The following is an 18,670-nucleotide window of genomic DNA, read 5'->3' on the forward strand; positions in this document are numbered from 1 at the left end:
AAGTAGTGATACTTTAAGTAGATGCAACCAAGTGTCCTACCTATTGCCATTCATGGCAAGAGGCAGATAAATTTAGTATAACTGGAAGGAAGCAAGCCAGTTTGCTTATAACCTTCCTTCCATAACCTCCCCCTTACAATAAAATTTTGGGTAGAAGTTGTCCTACTGAAGCATGGCAGTGTGCCAACTCCAAACATAAAATTCTGAATGGAAAAAAAAAAAAAAAAAACTACCACCTAACAAGAGTGGTCGTGACACCCATATAAAACACTGAAATGTGCAGCATGGAATTGTATAACTGGGGTCGAAGCAGAATAGACATTCCATGTTTAACCACAGGGTAGGCCTCTCCAGCAAACATTTGGAATAAATATAAACTGGCCTAATGCTGACGGCACACAGTATCTACACCAACAGACTAACCAAGCACAACAATACCAATGTAACAAGGAATGCTGGCTATTAAAATTACTGCCTGCTTAGAATTACAGTTTAATACAAAGTTATGAGTTAGGACTCTGACCTCATTGTATGTTTACTGTTTTGCAAATACGTGTACAGCATACAAATAATCCAAGCTGTTCTTTTTTAAGTAAGTTACAATTTCTGCTTCTTTCAAGTGGAAGAGTGACCAGTAAATGTTCTGATAAGCTGTAAGATCTATTGCTTACTGAAGTATGTGGTACATTTAATCTCATGCTACTGGAATGATATGCATAAAAATGAGTTGGCTAGTAGACTGGTCACACAAACATGACGACCAATAAGTCATTTGAAAATGAAGTTAGAGATGAACAAAATGGGTTTGCATTAAGTACATTACTGAGAAAAATGTGACACCAGTTACATCATGGGGAGTTATACTGTGGGCATACAAATGATGTAAGGCAAATTATCTAGTATGTAATAGTGAAATATCGTAAGTGTGAGTGTGATGTTGATTGACATTATGCGCATGGTATGATTCAGATAAGTAAGAAATTATTAAACTAATACTGTAAAGATGTCTTAGGTTACATCAAAACATACAGAGTACAGCACCACACTAAAGCAAATCTTGTTTTACAATGTGGATATGATATGGTCACCTGTATCGATCATGGTCATTGGTTAGGGTTGATTTTGGCAAGATTCTTGTTATAAACATGCACATTTTCATGCCCTAATGTGCTACATACATGAACAATATACTAAAAACAATTTCAAGATTCTTGATAAAGGGGACTATGTACAGTTGTGCAGAGTCTACTGTAAAGAAAACAATGAAAGTACTAATGTACACTGAGCATTTTGTTGAGTATATCAAAGAGATCAGAGGTGCATGTCACTCTCACATGATCACACAAAAGGGCATGACTCACACTTAGGTCAGTGTGTCTTTCCACAGAGTCAGAGGGCTGTGCACTGCTGTGTGTGGAGTTGGAGTGAGGCCCATAGTCTCCATTGCTGTTGCATTAGGCACAAAGGGCTGGACAACCATGGACACTTCCTAGACCAGTGCTATCATGTGGAGCAGCAGCAATTGCACAACTGTGTCCATCAGTCGAGGTAGCCACATGGACATCAGGATAATCCTCTGGTCACTCTCCTCTCAGCCCATTGTGTCTCACCCAGGCTGGCAACACCTATGGGGTTAATTTGTCTCCACTGAGACAGAGAACTACTGAGAGCTCAAGAGCAATAACATACAAAATTATGTACAGTAGAGTCCACATATGTGTACCCCAACTAAGGAATGGACAGACAAATAAGTGGATTCCCTGGAAAGCCCAAAGTTGCAACATGGCTATTACGATGCTCCCCACATGGAGAGAGACTATGGCACAATCCCAGAATCATGCCCCAATGCCTACAATTGAGTCACACTGCCCTTGACTGTAAGCAGCATGCCTGGTGACCTGGATTAGTCAGCTACCAAAATTATTTGTCCTTTCTGCCATTCATGTTTACATCGGCACGGAGTCAGCAAGCATCAGGACCTCTTTTAATTGTCTGACCACAGCCACTATGTAAAACTCAGTTTAGCACACCTTACAGATTTCTGCTTTTGTCTTGGTCCTGTCTGACCAAACGTGCACAAACCTGCAGCTATGCATTCAGATTCTGCATGCCTGGACAACTACATGACACGAGACACATGAAGTGACATAAACAAAATAACTATTACTAATTCTTAAGCTACATCCTTAACTAAGCCATGGCTACCTAAGACATACATATCCACACATGTAACACATTCACATTTTCTTCCAAATCACCATGAACCTCATCCACCAGACCTGTTGGTGAGTGTGACAGTGGATCAGCAATTATGTTGGCCTCTCCTGGCACATAACTAATTGTGAAGCCTGCAATGCTAGCACCCATCTAATTAGCCGTTGACTGCTCAGCTTGGCGGTAAAAAAAAATTCCACAGTTTTATGATCAGTGAAGTGACTTCTGACCATACAGGAAGTTTCAAAGCTTCTTAAAGCCCCATACAATGGCCAGGGCTTATGATTCTCTGATCGAGTAGTTTCTCTCATACTTTGTAGGAACTCCACTACCAGGAACAATGGTTTTGTGCACCTGTACACCATTCTCCTCAATCTCGTGAAAGACCAAAACTCCCACACCCAATCTGGAGCCGTCAGTTGTCATACAGAACTCTTGTGAGAGATCAGGGTGTGACAATATAGGTGCTTTGAGTAAAGTGTCTTTTGAAGGTAAGAACTTGCTTTCTGTGATGCTACCCCACAAAAACCTTACCATTATTGACTCTTTGTAGAAGTTAATAAGTCCAAGAAACCTCTTAATTGCTTTCTCATCATTGGTATCCCAAATTTTACTATCACTTCTACTTCATCTAGGCAAGGTGCAATGTCTTCCCCAGAGACGATTTGGCCGAAAATTTCTATGCTGGATGTCCCAAATCATATTTCTCCACATTGAGGGTAACACCATGGGTCCTTAATGTGGCAGGTAATTCATTCAGGACCTTGTTATGTCATCCCCCCCCCCCCCCCCCCCTCCGTGTTTGTTGTGACCAAAATGTCATCCACATAGCTTGCAATTCTCTTTTTCAGTGCGTAACTAAGGATACTATGAAGTCCTTGTATGAAAGTGAATGCAGAAATCTTCAGGCTAAAGGGAAAATGCTTGAACTGATAGTGATGTCTGAAAACAAGAAATGCCGTGTACTGACTCCATTCGGGATGCAAGTTCACCTGCCAAACACTTGAGCGGAGGTCAGTGGAGGAGAATACTTTCACCCCATGAAATTTTTGCAGTAATTCTTTGAGTTTCTCTGCTCCATCTGTCTCTGGCACGATAATTGTAATTACTTATCATAAATGGAGTACCAGTCTTCTTGACCCGTCTGTTTTCTCAACAAGAGTCCTATACCCCTAATGTCGTTCAGTTGTAGAATCTTGGAACACGTATTATGTTTGAGAATAACGACTTTTCTGGAGACTAGAAATCTACTCTGTAGGAATCAGCATGGGTTTCAAAAAAGATGATCATGTGAAATCCAGCTCGCGCTATTCGTCCACAAGACTCAGAGGGCCATAGACACGGGTTCCCAGGTAGATGCCATGTTTCTTGACTTTCGCAAGGCGTTCGATACAGTTCCCCACAGTCATTTAATGAACAAAGTAACAGCATATGGACTATCAGACCAATTGTGTGATTGGATTGAAGAGTTCCAAGATAACAGAATGCAGCATGTCATTATCAATGGAGAGAAGTCTTCTGAAGTAAGAGTGATTTCAGGTATGCCGCAGGGGAGTGTTGTAGGACCATTGCTATTTACAGTATATATAAATGACCTTGCGGATAAAATTGGACGTTCACTGAGGTTTTTTGCAGATGATGCTGTAGTATATCGAGAGGTTGTAACAATGGAAAAATGTACTGAAATGCAGGAGGATATGCAACAAATTGACGCATGGTGCAGGGAATGGCAATTGAATCTCAACGCAGACAAATGTAATGTGCTGCAAATACATAGAAAGAAAGATCCTTTATCATTTAGCTACAATATAGCAGGTCAGCAACTGGAAGCAGTTAATTCCATAAATTATCTGGGAGTAGGCATTAGGAGTGATTTAAAATGGGATGACCATATAAAATTAGTTGTTGGTAAAGCAGATGCCAGACTGAGATTCATTGGAAGAATCCTAAGGAAATGCAGTCCGAAAACAGAGGAAGTAGGTTACAGTACACTTGTTTGCCCACTGATTGAATACTGCTCACCAGTGTGGGATTCGTACCAGATAGGGTTGATAGAAGAGATAGAGAAGATCCAATGGAGAGCAGTGCAGTTCCTTACAGGATCATTTATTAATCACAAAAGCATTACAGAGATTATAGATAAACTCCAGTGGAAGACTCTGCAAGAGAGACTTTCAGTAGCTCAGTATGGGCTTCTGTTGAAGTTTTGAGAACCTACATTCACTGAAGAGTCAAGCAGTGTATTGCTCTCTCTTATATATATCTCACAAAGAGACCATGAGGATAAAATCAGAGAGATTAGAGCCCACACAGGGGCATACCGACAATCTTTCTTTCCATGAACAATACAAGACTAGAATAGAAGGAAGAACTGTTAGAGGTACTCAAGGTACTCTCCACCACACACCATCAGGTGGCTTGCGGAGTATGGATGTAGATATAGATGTAGATGTAGAAGATAGGGGGGGGGGGGGGCTGTTATATGTTGACACTGCCTGTTCAGTTACTCTGTCATTGAGCATACATTGTATTTTGAGTGCTACACTCTTCTCATATGCCAGTGGTATTGGATAGAATGTGACAAAGAACTTGTTGTTGTGTTCTTTAACCTTAAATGGTTATTGTAAATACTTAATGACTCCCACTTTTGGTGCAAATACGTCCATGTTGGAGTGTTAATATGTCACACAACTGTTCCTTATAGAGGGTGTGGACCTGGTTTATGTGCTCGATTGTTTTGACTATTTGACTCACAATCTCCTGTATGATCTTGTCTTCCTGTGACTGTTAGCAACGCTAATGATAAAGGCCCTCTTTTGTTTTTGCAGAGCATTTCTGCACATAGCCAAGTGTCAGGCACTTTGCATGGATTTGGGTATGAATAGCTTGTTCTTCAAAATGCAACTGGATCTCCTTGCCCTTCTTTTTACGTCGCAACACCTCTCATGAGATCGAGTATGGCCTGTTTTTCTCTTAAGAAATCTACCCCAAGATGAGGTCAGTTGCCTATTTTGGCACCACCAGGAAGTCCACTGTCAATCACTAAGAGGACTGGCCAATTGTCTTTGGAAGCACGCTTTTCAAAGACCATGTCGGCAGTAGACGAAATTTCACTTCCACTATCCAAAATCCCTTTCAGCTCTGTGTTGCCTATGTGTATTTTAATGATTGGGTGCAGTTCCTGAGATTATACCATGTCCTTTTCCTCTAATAGAATGTCCAACATGTCCTCACACTAGAGTCCATTGATGTGGCTTTTTCCAATAGACTTTGTGGACTTTTGCATAGCCTGCCCACTGATAGCACTAGACATTGCTGCACAGGACTTCCTTGTTGATTACTGCTATTATGGGCGCCATTCAATGACCTCTTCTTGTACTCTATATTGTTCTGGAATAAACCTATTTTGTCCAAAGTGCCTCCCATTAAGATTATGGCGGTAGAACAGGTTATTCCAGAGTCGTGTTTGGTTGGGATGGTTGCAGTTGTGTCTGCTGTCGCCTGCAGTTCTACCAGCAACTGCATGCCCTTCTTCTTCATAGTTACCTTTCTGCCATTTTTTGTCTCTGGCATCAGGCCCTTGTCTGAGTTCTCTCATGCTCTATTCATCCAGTATGAATTCCAGTTCTTGTAGAGTATCTTTGAATGATTCAATAGTATTCCCACACGTGCCAATCAGTATTTGTTGGAGGTGTGGTGGGTGCTTCATGTGGCAGAAGTGAATTATTTCAGCATCATTGTATGGGTCATTGAGAAACTTGTTCTTTTTGACTAGCACCTCAACGAATTTCACAGGGCTCTTAAATCCTGAGGTGACTAGATCCTTGCTAAACGTGATCTCATATTTGATGCCGTCCTGTGTCTTGGTCAACCAGTGGTTTGATAAGAATGCATTACTGAACTCTCTGTATGATGAGCATGCTGCTCCAATCTTACGCATTTTCTCTGCAACAGTTCCCTCAAGGTGCCCTTGAACAAAATCTAATTTGCACTTTTTGAGGCCAATTTGGAGTTAGTGAGAGGTCAAATTGAGAAATGAAGGTCTTCGGGTGTATGGCATTCCCATTGTCTCTGTTCTGGAATTTTCTGACAGACACAAATTGTTTAAAATCAAATGTGTCATCCATTCATCTGCATAATGATGTTCCTGACAGCCTGTCTGATACTGACACTGAACTCATAATGTCCAAGTCGCTTGCTACAGGATGTGCCACATTGCTGATGTGCTTGTCAGTTCTGCCTAGTGGTAAGCAGCTGTTTATACCACTTATCTGTCTATTGTGTCGTGGTATCTGTTCTATCTACTTCTGCAATTTGGTAAAATCATTCGCAGTTGCATCACAAAAAACAATACATTTCGTGTTCGCCTTATCTAGTTCTTGCTTTATCTTGTGACCTTGCTCTCTTAATGTCTCAATCACTGTGTGAGCCTTCTTTGTCTCTCTGATTGCTGTTGTTGCTAACTATTTAGCTTCTTGTGTCTCGTTCGAGGCATGCAGAGCCAGTGTTTGAGTCTTTTTGCCTTTCTCTTTCACTTCCAATTTAATCAGCTCAATCACTATTTGTGCCCTCTGTTCTTCTCTCTTCACTGCCCTGTCTTCTGCTTCTTTTCCCTCTGTTTTGCCCTTTCATCTGTACCTTTTACCACGTTTTTTAGTAATTTCTTGAATTCTTATTTCCTCTGTATTGCCCTTGCTTCCATTTCTTTTTCACCCTGTTTTGCCCTTTCATCTGTGCACTGTACCTCATCTTTAGTATTTTCTTGAATTCTTGTTCCCTCTCTACTGCCCTTGCTTTCATTTTCTTTTAAAACATCAAAAAATCATCTTCACTCTGTTTGTTTGCCATCCTACTGTTGTGTGAGGATGTGCACATATTTGGCCATGATGTGACCTCATCATTGTCCTCGCCTAAGCCAACATCACAGTGGTGGATATCAGCCTCAACCTGGATCTGATACTACTCAATCATGTGATTGAATCCCTCATCTGAAACTGGCTGCAACGCAGGAATGACCACCCGATTTTCCCCCATGTTGACAACACTGTCAGCCTGACTGTCCTCTATATCTGCCACTGCATCTACTTGTATTAGAGTAATTTGTTCCTTTGCCTTACTATATGTAATCACACTTCCTTTGCCTTACTATATGTAATCACACACACACACACACAGCTACTAATGTACATGTTTATCAAACATGTGGTGTAATGCAATAGAATTGCCTAATAACTGATGCTCTAAAAGATACCTTATGACGATAATGTTACCATCTCAGTAGCCTTCACACACACACACACACACACACACACACACACACACACACACACACAAAATTCCAGTGTCAGCGCCCTCAAATGATATAGAGATGTTGGGCACATGTAAAAAACAAAGATTGAGCAGGGTTCACCAAATTATGCAATGTCCGACGGTGTGTGAGACTGTGGAACCTACCGGAGTAATGGACCTACCCAGACTGATCACACCTCCCTTAAGACTCCATATTAATTGTTAATAAAGCAACAGAATCACTATCTTCAAAGGGCCTAACATAGAATTATAAGGTGGGAAATTGTAATAATCCTACTATATCTATCCATTCAATCAATAGACTAAATCATTGACTTGAAGTAAACTACATGCACCTTCAAATGAAAATAACAAATGAAAAATAACCTGATTATTTATTATATTAACCAATTACAAAGCAATTGTCTCAACATTCTATAAAAAAACAAAACAAAAAAAAGACAAAGTTAATTGCTGACAACAACTAACAAGAGACACAAGTGGAGGGATGCCTACCGTATCCCACCTACACATTAAATCATTAATCCATTACAACCCAAAGATTAATTTGGAAACTACAGTGAACAATTGAATACCACGCCAAATGATACTAAAGCATGAGTCGAGTTTAGTGGAGCTGTGGCAACAGTATGCTTCCTATATAGACACTAATCCCCATCTAGTGAGCCGTGTTGCTGTATACTCTCACCAGTCTGCTGTGGCAGCAAGTTGAAGGACAGTGGTCATAGTGAAGAATCAGAATCTCCTGTTGTCCAGACTCAGACATCTCCAAATGCCATGATGTCTCGAACCAGCAACCTGTCTCCATCCGAAATTAAACCAAGAATGTCACTTTTTCTTTCACCAGTTCCTGACTTGGCAATTTATGCCAGTCTGGCTGCAAATATCAGTCAGGAAAAATGTTACTGTTTTCTGCCAATAGTTTTTGAGTGCCTCTTTTTACAAATTCCCACCTCGGAATGTCATCAGTCACGAGCCAATCGGACCACATCTTCCTCACTAGTTTGTCCCAGAAATTCCCATCTGACACCAGCCGATGATCAGCAAATCAGAGTGTTTTTTTAACACTTCTGAATTTCATAAGGTTTCTGTTCTCACCATGGTTTGCCCCAACATTCCAAGACTTGTATATTTCCACCATAAACTGTGGTGTCCCAGCAAACACTTGAAACTGTTGCCCTTGCCCATCTCAAGAGGCGAGTTGTGCCACAGGTCCCTTCAAGGCTCAATGGAATCTCTCTCTGATTCTATACTGAATTTTCAGCCAAGTCAGCCCCTCTTCTAACTAAAATCTATCATTGATCTCTTAAACAATAAACCACGCCCAGTATTTGGAAGAAAGCACAGGTCACACCTGCCTAAAAGGTAGTAGAAGTGATCCACAAAATTACCATCCAATATCCTTGACATCCATTTGTTGTAGAATCTTAGAACAATTCAAAAGTAATGAGATGCCTCAAACAGGCTGACCCCCTTCATGTCAACCCAAACGTGTCTCACGTGACATACTGAAAGCCATGAAACATGGCAGTCAGGTAGGTGCACTATTTCCGGACTCGGTCTGGCACACAGTTTTAATCTGCCAGGAAGTTTCATATCAGCGCACACTCTGCTGCAGAGTGAAAATCTCATTCTGGAAACATTCCCCAGGCTGTGGCTAAGCCATGACCCCGCAATATCCTTTCTTCCAGGAGTGCTAGTCCTGCAAGGTCGCAGAAGAGCTTCTGTGAAGTGGGTGACGAGATACTGGCAGAACTGAAGCTATGAGGACAGGTCATGAGTCATGCGTGGGTAGCTGAGATGGTAGAGCACTTGCCCACGAAAGGCAAAGGTCCTGATTCGAGTCTCAATCTGGCACACAGTTTTAATCTGCCAGGAAGTTTTATCCAAATAAATAACCATAGAACAGTCTGTTTCTTCACCTGTAATATTTACTTTATTTTAGTTACAATGTTCTTTGAGTGACTGATTCAGCTGCAAAACAGGTGAAAAAAGCAAAGAACACTATCTCACAAGACAGTATTTTCCATCTGTACCACACACTATTACAGAACTAGATTATACCTAGTGGAATTCTTTTTGATAAGACACGATGATTGTCTCTGGAAAAGAGATTTCCCATATCTAGACACTTCTGAAGTTTTAAGGACCAGAATTACCTAATATAGAATATTCTTTTGGAGCATCATAACTTTCTTTTCATTAGATCTGTGATATCCATTTTGTGTTACTGTTTACTCACATAATAAATTAAGTAAATAAAGATTGTATTTAACTTCAAAACATATGGTATCTCTTGCATTAAACACATGTAGAGAAATGTGTCTTTTATTTATGTTGAAAACTTACATATTGCTGAGGTGATCAATATATACTGTGTTCTGTTGCATGACAGGTTGTTAAGATTGATGGAGCATGGGTTAGTCAAGAGAGAATGGCATCGATATTTTGGCAAACGGCCAGCCAGTGAGCTGCACTGTGAAGAAGCTAGTTCCAGTACTGGATTTGTAAGGATCACACTAGATGATGTGTGGCCTGCAGTGAAAATGTTTGGTGTGGGTTTGACAATTGCAATACTGCTGCTACCCACTGAGCTGCTAGTGAGGCAATGGTTGGTACTATTAGCAAGCAATGATTTGTTGCCTCAGAAAATGTTTTGACAAGCAAATTGTTAACATATAAGGGGTATTCAAAAAGATTATGAGCCGGAGTCTGGAAAGCGCAAACCGGTGACAGGAGGGTAATATCGTGGCGTGTGTAACAAGGTGTGGTTCCGACCAGAGCATGGAATTTCACAGCCCATTGCTAGAAGGTATGCATGCACATCTCATGACTATACAGAGCTAGCAGCCGCATAAGGCTAACAGAGTCACGGCACTCCTGCATAAATTTAAATGGGAGGTTCTCAGCTGCCCTCCATACAGTCTGGACCTTTCTCCCTGTGATTACACCATTTTTGGTCCCCTTAAAAAGGCTCTGAGGAGCAACAATTCACCTCGGATGATGATGTCCAGCTGTATGTGTGGAACTCGTTAACATTGCAGCTCCGGGAATTTTATGAGATATCCATTCACTGCCTTGTGTCGCAGTGGGACAAGTGTCTCAACAGCCAGGGTCAATACTTCTAACATACGGGTACTGGTTTCTGTAATTATGCCTCTGGCTTGTTTCTTTTTTAATGCCTCTCATACATAATTTAAGAACTTCATAGCAATCAATGCTTCCATTTTTATACTAGCATAGTTTATGTGGTGATCATTAGAGTATGAACCTGAAGCATAATCCATAAAAAAGGATCTTTTACAAAGACTGAGAGACAAAAGGGAGAACTGTGTGAAAGTAAAGTATAAAGTTTATCACAGAAGTAAGAAATATGTGATACTGTCACATGATTGTAACAGCAATACTAGCCATTTAATACTGTGTTCTGCATTTTTCGTGTTACTCAGCTGTACAACTGAAGCATAAAAGCACATGCAGCTGTTGCAAGTTGTGTCCATGTGAAGCTGAAACTCACTGATGTCACCATTACATAACAGAGAGAAAAATGTTCTCTATTACAAGTCAATAGAGTCTGTAGAATACAGATACACGTTAGCAGTAGAAGATACTTGATTAAATTAATTTAATTATTAATCAAGTGAACATCTGTGTCAGTGACACAGTATTACAGAATCACTAGCACACAAGACTTGCTGAAAGAAAAGAAATTATGGAATAACAACATTCCAGAATTAAAATTATATTGATAGTAATACTAATGATAAGCACAGTATAACAATTTATATCATTGTATCAGTTTTAATAATACCTGAGGAATGGGGAAGACATTGGTAATGTCAATATTTACCTTAGAGCCCCATTGAGTTACATGAGCTCCATAAATGAACACCAAATTTGGCTTGGAAGGCACACTTTATTATTATTTTTATTATTATTTAGGAAGGCACACAAAAATTTAATTCTGAATGGCCACCAGATAAACAGGCCTGTAGCCTCTTTAGACAAAAAGTTGCTGCATTTACCTGTCCATCTTTATGACTTATAATTATGATAACACAATCAAATAAATGTTAAATAATAATATGTGAGCAATATTGCCTACCAGTTCATTAATTTCATGAATTACATTCCCATAATACACTTAGGTGAATGTAAAGTATTCCTGCAGTAGATAAAAGCAGCTTGACAGAAAAAAAGTGCTCAATTTGCATTTTAAAACCCAGAGTGTCTCAATGAGAGCCTTCAACTCTTGTGTACAGAACTGTGCTGAACTGATCCCGTGCCCTTAGCAGAATTATCAAAAGTTGCTTACTCACCCCACCCCAATCTCCTGTAAGACTATCTTTCTACAATGTTTTTGAGGCAGATTATATAATTTTAGAAATAGGTTTAATAAAAAGTAAGTGTGATTGAGTAATATTACTTAAATGAACTGTATCAATGAAAAATATCGCATACAAAAAATTAAGTGTGTCATCATTACACTTAATTTATAGCTCGAATAAACTTTCTAACACATTAAAAGGAAAAGAAAATCTAAATCTTACTTTGAAGACAGCTATTGTACACTGTTTTTAGTAAGCTGTCATACAAGCAGCATATTTTATTTACTCCTCACAGTTAATTAATAGTGCATAAATTAATAATGAGAAATAAAAGAAAGAGAATTATCAAGTACAACTGCCTATAGGTACAAAACTCCCATAATATCATCAGTCAGCCATATAAGTCTCATTCTTTGCACAATAGATCTTACCAACTGAGTACAAAAAGTAGCAACTGGAGGGGCATTTGAATCAAATATGTCCTCCATCTCTTTTTGTGTGCTTCTACCACTGTCACATGTTGCTCCAGACCTCAGTCAGCATAAATCAGTATAAGTTTGAAGCCTTAAGTAAAATATTACATTTCCTTCAGTACCTGCTCACTGACCATACAGTTGCAGCAACAAGAACTGCATTGTCGAACATGAGTGAGCTGTGTAACGACAGGTGTGTGAATTAAGTGCACTGCTCCCACATAAAGCATTTTAGGAATTGACATCTGTTGGGTAGGAGTTATTTATTTATCATGCTGCTTAGATGGAATGACACAGTAGAGGTAGCAGTCACAGGCCAAGGGAAAAGTTAAGAGAGGAACACAAGTGGTAGGAGAACTCACTTTCCTGTGCCTGTAGCCTTGACAGCACATATATCACCACCTCCTTGGTATGCTCTGACTTGTGTCAGCCTATTACCTACGAAAATGTACATGATACATTGATTTTTGAACAATAGTTAATGGTGTGTTCATAATGAAAAGACCATTCATCAGTGAGTGAATGCTGCTGTTACCTGTAAATAAGTTTATAATGTTAACCACAAATCTCATGAGCTTATTAAATAGAGACCTAAATGAGCTCCACAAATGAACACTACATATGGCATGGAAGGCAGACTTTAAGGCTGCAGTCAGTCAGGATGATGAACTCTCATGGAAATTGATTTCACCCAAATAAGTTGGCAATATCAGGGTTTTCTATGACACTTTGGGAATTTTGAAAGACTCAGGAATTTCAGTTGGTTGATGAAAGGCACAAATGTCTGCCTGTTGAGACACTTGGCACAAAACACTGCATGAGACTTTACTTAGTACACCAATCAGTTCTAGGGTCAATACTTGTGAGACGAAAGTTTAGGGCATTGAGTTTTAATGTTTCTTGTTCAATCGCACCCGTATTCAATGTACACACTGATCTTGAGAGTCTTTGTTATTGCCCAGGAATTTTCATACTGCTAGATTCATCTTCTGTTGTCTGATTGTGGGTGCAACATGCGTGTCAGAAGATGTAACATAGCTATGCTTCCTTTGATCACTCAAAAGCGTACGTGTATTTTAATTTTTGTCCCAATAAATACAGATATATTTGAACATGCATGTTCTATTGATACTCACTGAAATATTGCTGCTTTATTTTTTTAATAATTCAGTACAACTATAGTGACATGTACATAAAGCAGTAGCCTCGAAATGTGCCCCCTGTATGGAGAGAAAAAAATATTTTGTCTAAGTAGAAGTACATATTACCAAATTTCATCAGTACAATCAAAATATCTATTTCTTATAGATTTTTTGCGCCATGTCAATCATTTCATCAGTCAGAATGATAATAATTAAAGCCTTACAACAGTTTCAGGCACAATCACCACACTATGTCATGAAACATTTCTTATGCATTTTTATTTACCATTCTTGTTGCACATTTGCATGTATAGTTTTATCATGGTATGCCTATTCCAATATTTCAACATTAGATTGTTTTAAAATTCATCAGTCAGTATGATGACAACAAAAGCCTTACAACAGTTTCAGGCACAGTCACCACACTATGTCGTGAAAAATTTCTTACGCATTTTTATACTATTTGTATGATACTGCTTGTGATGTTTTATTTGTCACCATGAGTATGTATCTTCTTTTCAAAAAAGAATAGGGTAAGTCTACTGTTGGCACAGCATTGATTTACAGTAGTTTTTTATTGCAGTAGAATGAGTAGATGAAGTTTCCCCTAGATTTGCTATAGGTGCTTTACTTTCATTTGATATGGTGTTGTTATGGAAAGCAAATTTATATTTAAAATGGCTTAACTACTTATATAAACCAAATTGATATTTATGAATAGAATGTACATGACATTCTGTAAAATTATAGAACATAGTAATGTACCTGATGGGTTGTTGGTTGACGTGGGGGAGGGGACCAAACAGCAAGGTCATTGGTCCCATTGGATTAGGGAAGGATGGGGAAGGAAGTTGGCCGTGCCCTTTCAAAGGAACTACCTGGCATTTGCCTGAAGCGATTTAGGGAAATCTCAGAAAAAAATAAAAATCGATAAGTTCAATCCCATATGAAGGTTATATTCACTGTTTCCTTTGATCAAAATGGGATAGTGTATCATGAGTTCCTATCTTATAGTCATATGGTCGATAAGGAATCCTATTTGGAAGTTATGTGGCATTTTTGTTAAGCAATCTGAAGAAAATTAGAACTGTGGCAAAATTGTGATGCAAATTGCATCACTATAATTTTCCTGCTCACACCTCAATGCTCCTTCATGATTTTTTTGCCAAAAGCAAAACTGTTATTTTACCTCAGCCACCGTATTTGCTAGACATGGTCCTCTGTGTCTTCCCAAGGCTGAAGAAAACCATGAAAGGACATCATTTTGCCACCATTAATGAGATAAAACCTAATTGCTGAAGGGGCTGAATATCATAACAAAAAGTAAGTTCCATAAGTGTTTCTGAGATTGGAAAAAGTGCTGGTGCAAGAGTATTTCATCTGAGGGAGATTACTTTCAAGGAGACAAAGTTGGTGTTGATGAATAAATAAAGGTTCTTTAAGAAAAACAAAAATTTCTGTTACTCTTTGATCACATCTTCTTTTTTGTGAAATTGGTGACTTTTATTATAGCTTATAATAACATAAGGATCAAAATCAGTAGGAATGTTAGTCTATTAGATAATGTTGTAATTTTGTTTAACTATATTCCAGGATTTTTTTGAAATATTTAAGTTCAGGTACTATGTGGTTGATACAATACACCACCTACAACTACCAACTTTAATGTAAATTTTTCAGCTTAATAACTTCACTAATTTTTCCAATTCTTAAAAAATAAATACATTACCTGATTCATAAAAATTAGGGTAACAAAAGTCAAACCTGCAGAAAAATAAACTTAGAGACTCAAATAATGAAATATTTTTGGGTGTAGCAAAACTTGAAATGTGGATAATTCCTTAGGTAAAGAGTTTTTGGAAAAATTAAACTCGTTACAGAAAGCATAAAAATAGTGCTATACACTGAGTAAAGTATTTTTGTGAATAAACTATTATTAGTTCACATCATTCTGATGATTACCTGCTAACAGAAAAACTTCAATCACCATTTCTTTTAATTAACAATTTTTAATCAAAACGAAATATACCAATAGAATCAGCCATAAAGTCCTTATGAATAGCCTAAATTTTTTTCAACAACAGGATGTATACTCTCTGGAACAACCGAGAAATCTGGGAAAAGCCCAGGAATTTTTTATCCAGAGCAAAACAGGGGAAAACCTAGGAATTTCTTTAGAATTATGGGAATTTCCATTGTTTTAGTATCCAGTTAAATTTTTGTAATTTTGACTGATGAGAACTGAAACTCTAACAAAGAATGTTTTAGCCCAATACTGCAGAATAATACTGCAGCAATAAAACATTACCAAGAGAAAAACAACAAAATGAAACTTAAATTGCAAAGAAAATTTACTATTTACAACAAAATACAGTGCATTCACAAGTGTCTGCTGACAGCAAAATGTGACAAAGGCTTTGGGGCAAAAACTATGCAATACTTTGTAACAACAAACTGCTTTCAGTGAGCATGATGCCACAACTGTTTCCCTTGGTTTTGTTTGATCAGCTGCCAGCAGGCTCACGTGCATGCACAGAGCTGAAGTTACGTATGAGTAGCTCTCCCACTTTTGCTACTTGAAGTGTAGCTGTTGGATGCATAAGCAGCAGCAGCAAGCAGCCAAATGCAACCAGAAAAAAATTTCTAGTGCCCCCAAGCAGCCAGATTCATGCATACACAGAGGCAATCCGAGTAGTAGTGGTGGGTGCTTAGCCTTGACATGACCCATATTTACGATTTGCAATTATGCTGTTTTCTCTATGTTTATAGGTCTCACATAAAATGAAAACAAAAAGGATTTCTGTGACTTTGAGCTATCAAGTGAATTAAAATACATTCACATAATTACAGAAGACTAAAATATGTTATTAATGTCAATTCTCTAGTTTGATTTTATTCCCACATATTGAGAATCAAGCATTAACTGTCTTTGGTTTAGTAAAGAAACTGGGTTTTATTAATCCTTTCTGTGTAGGCAGCCAATTTATTTGAAACAAAGGGTTTCATTCCATACTATTGGCTAGTCTTGACTGTTAGATGAATTTCTAAGGCACATTTTCATTTTCTGGTATGTATACCATAATGAAGAACCAAACATGAGATACTACAGTAATGGTACTCCAAGAAAATAAGTGTCTCAAAAACCTCACTGAAAAGCTTAATAGCAGATAGGACCCTACTTCATTGTAAATCTGGACATACGAATGTGCTCTAGCCAAATTATGCATTTTAGTATTGTTACAAAATTCTGATGTTCTTGGAATATTGTGATGTCCTGTTTCTTTTATGACATAATGTAAGCTCTGTTAATGCTATATATGTATGAACAAATGTAAATCTTCAGTTGAAGATGAATACGCAGGCAAATTAATTTGGTCAGCAGTGTTGAATAAAATGTTTTGTTTAAAAAACATTGACAGCTTTAGCAGAACTTTACAAATCTGCCTTCCGTGAAACACAATGTTTTTTGATCATAAGATGTGTTTCACCAATTTCTGGTACCTCCTCTATGCTTGATGTTATTTCCTAATTGGTGTTTGTTACATCTTACATTTATGGAACCCATTATTTGGTAAATTATAGACTGGCACCACACCATGGTTTATCATCGTTAAATCCCCACGAGGCTTTATGTTTATTCCTGGAGTAGAATATAATATATAGTTTTTTGGCTCCACATATAACCAAGTTAATTTCCTATTCCATTTGAAAAAGTATGAAAAATTTATTGTCTCGTGTATACAAACAACTGTTTTTTTTTGTTTTTTTTTTTTTATTTTTGCAAGAAATTTGTATTTCTTCTTACTAGCTTTTTTATGGTATCGTGTTTATGTAAACCTGACTGGAAATGCTAGATAAGTGTTGTAGAGTATGAATAAAAAAAAAAAAACTATGTTTAAGTCACCACATAGAACATCAGCAAAATATCAGAATACTTTTGAGAATTGTAGAGTCTAATTTTTAATGAATATTTTGCCAAGGACTGCTTTCTTATTTTGCATTCCTTATCTGGATCGGATATATATAAAACAGCTGTCCTCAGTACAATAACTCTATATGTCCTCTCCGAACAACATACTACAGTGCTGCCCATGGTCACATGATGCCCCACTGGGTAAGAAATTCCAAACAGAAATGTGATGAAAGATACATGAGCAAACACCAAGCACGGACTTATTGTATCATAGTAGCTGCATATGCACAGTAATACCTGTTTTCTCTTCTGGCAACTGTTTAAATGAACTTGTTTTTGACAGATCCCAGGAAAAAATTTGGGAATGGTGGTTTGAGAAGCATTACTTTCAAAGTAAATTTCCTTTCACTCAGGATGAACTGTGTTATGTGTGAAAATGTGCAATGAATTTTTCAAATCAGAGAGCATTTGAATGTCATTCAAAACATGACACTCTGAGGACCAGCCATTTAGAAACATTTCAAGCCTGCGAGACCAGCGATTTATGTCATTATTTTAATGGCACATTTGTGTTTGACATACCTTAAAGGGTAACACATGCAAAGAAGGACCAGTATTACATCTGAAAGCTTAACTTTGCTTGCAGTTATACAATATGTATATTAATTTAAACCATTAATTTTCCTATTTGTGTGTTCAAGCTAGTGGCTGGTGAGGTCATGTGACAAGAACTATGATAGGCTCACAAAGGCTCACAGCAATCTCAGTTTCAATGCTTTGGAAACCAATATGCTGTATTTGGTGGAATTCATGTTTATACTTTTGTAGTAACAAAACACACAGTGTACATGTCACTGCATTTGTTTTTTAAACTGCTGGGAACTTCTATGATGGTGTATAAAATCTTCCATTCAAAGGATAGATAAATTTTATAGCTCTGAGGGAAAGAATACTGTCACTTAACATAAAGGAAAAAGTGTATTTTTAACTGGGAAATCCAGGAAGAATCCAGAATATTTTTTCTTGTCTGTGTATACACTCTGAATAAACACTCTGGTGGTAGTTTAACACAGTCAGCCGTTTTTCATTGTTAGCCATGTGGTTGTCATGGGAGATCAGTCAAGAGATAATTCAGCTTGATATGAAATATACATTTATTGAACACTTGTGAATACGACAATTATGGCTGTTACACATATCACAAGCAGAAAGTTCATGCCAGACTCGCTAGTTCAAAGAAAAAATGTCCCCAAAGATAGGGCACTCTGCGCCATAGACGACTCAGAGCTA

The 18,670-nt window shown here is 38.0% G+C and overlaps 1 protein-coding gene across 1 annotated transcript in view; it reads left to right on the forward strand.

Moving 5' to 3' along the window:
• Nucleotides 1-18,670, forward strand: part of LOC124596598 — a 113,770-nt gene that overhangs the window by 74,101 nt on the left and 20,999 nt on the right. The window contains exon 11 of the mRNA XM_047135798.1: nt 9,920-10,135. Within this exon, the coding sequence (XP_046991754.1) occupies nt 9,920-10,135 (216 nt within the window). The remainder of the gene's footprint in view (nt 1-9,919; nt 10,136-18,670) is intronic.

This window comes from Schistocerca americana, chromosome 1, assembly GCF_021461395.2.
Source record: "Schistocerca americana isolate TAMUIC-IGC-003095 chromosome 1, iqSchAmer2.1, whole genome shotgun sequence".
NCBI classification, from domain to species: Eukaryota; Metazoa; Arthropoda; class Insecta; order Orthoptera; family Acrididae; genus Schistocerca; species Schistocerca americana.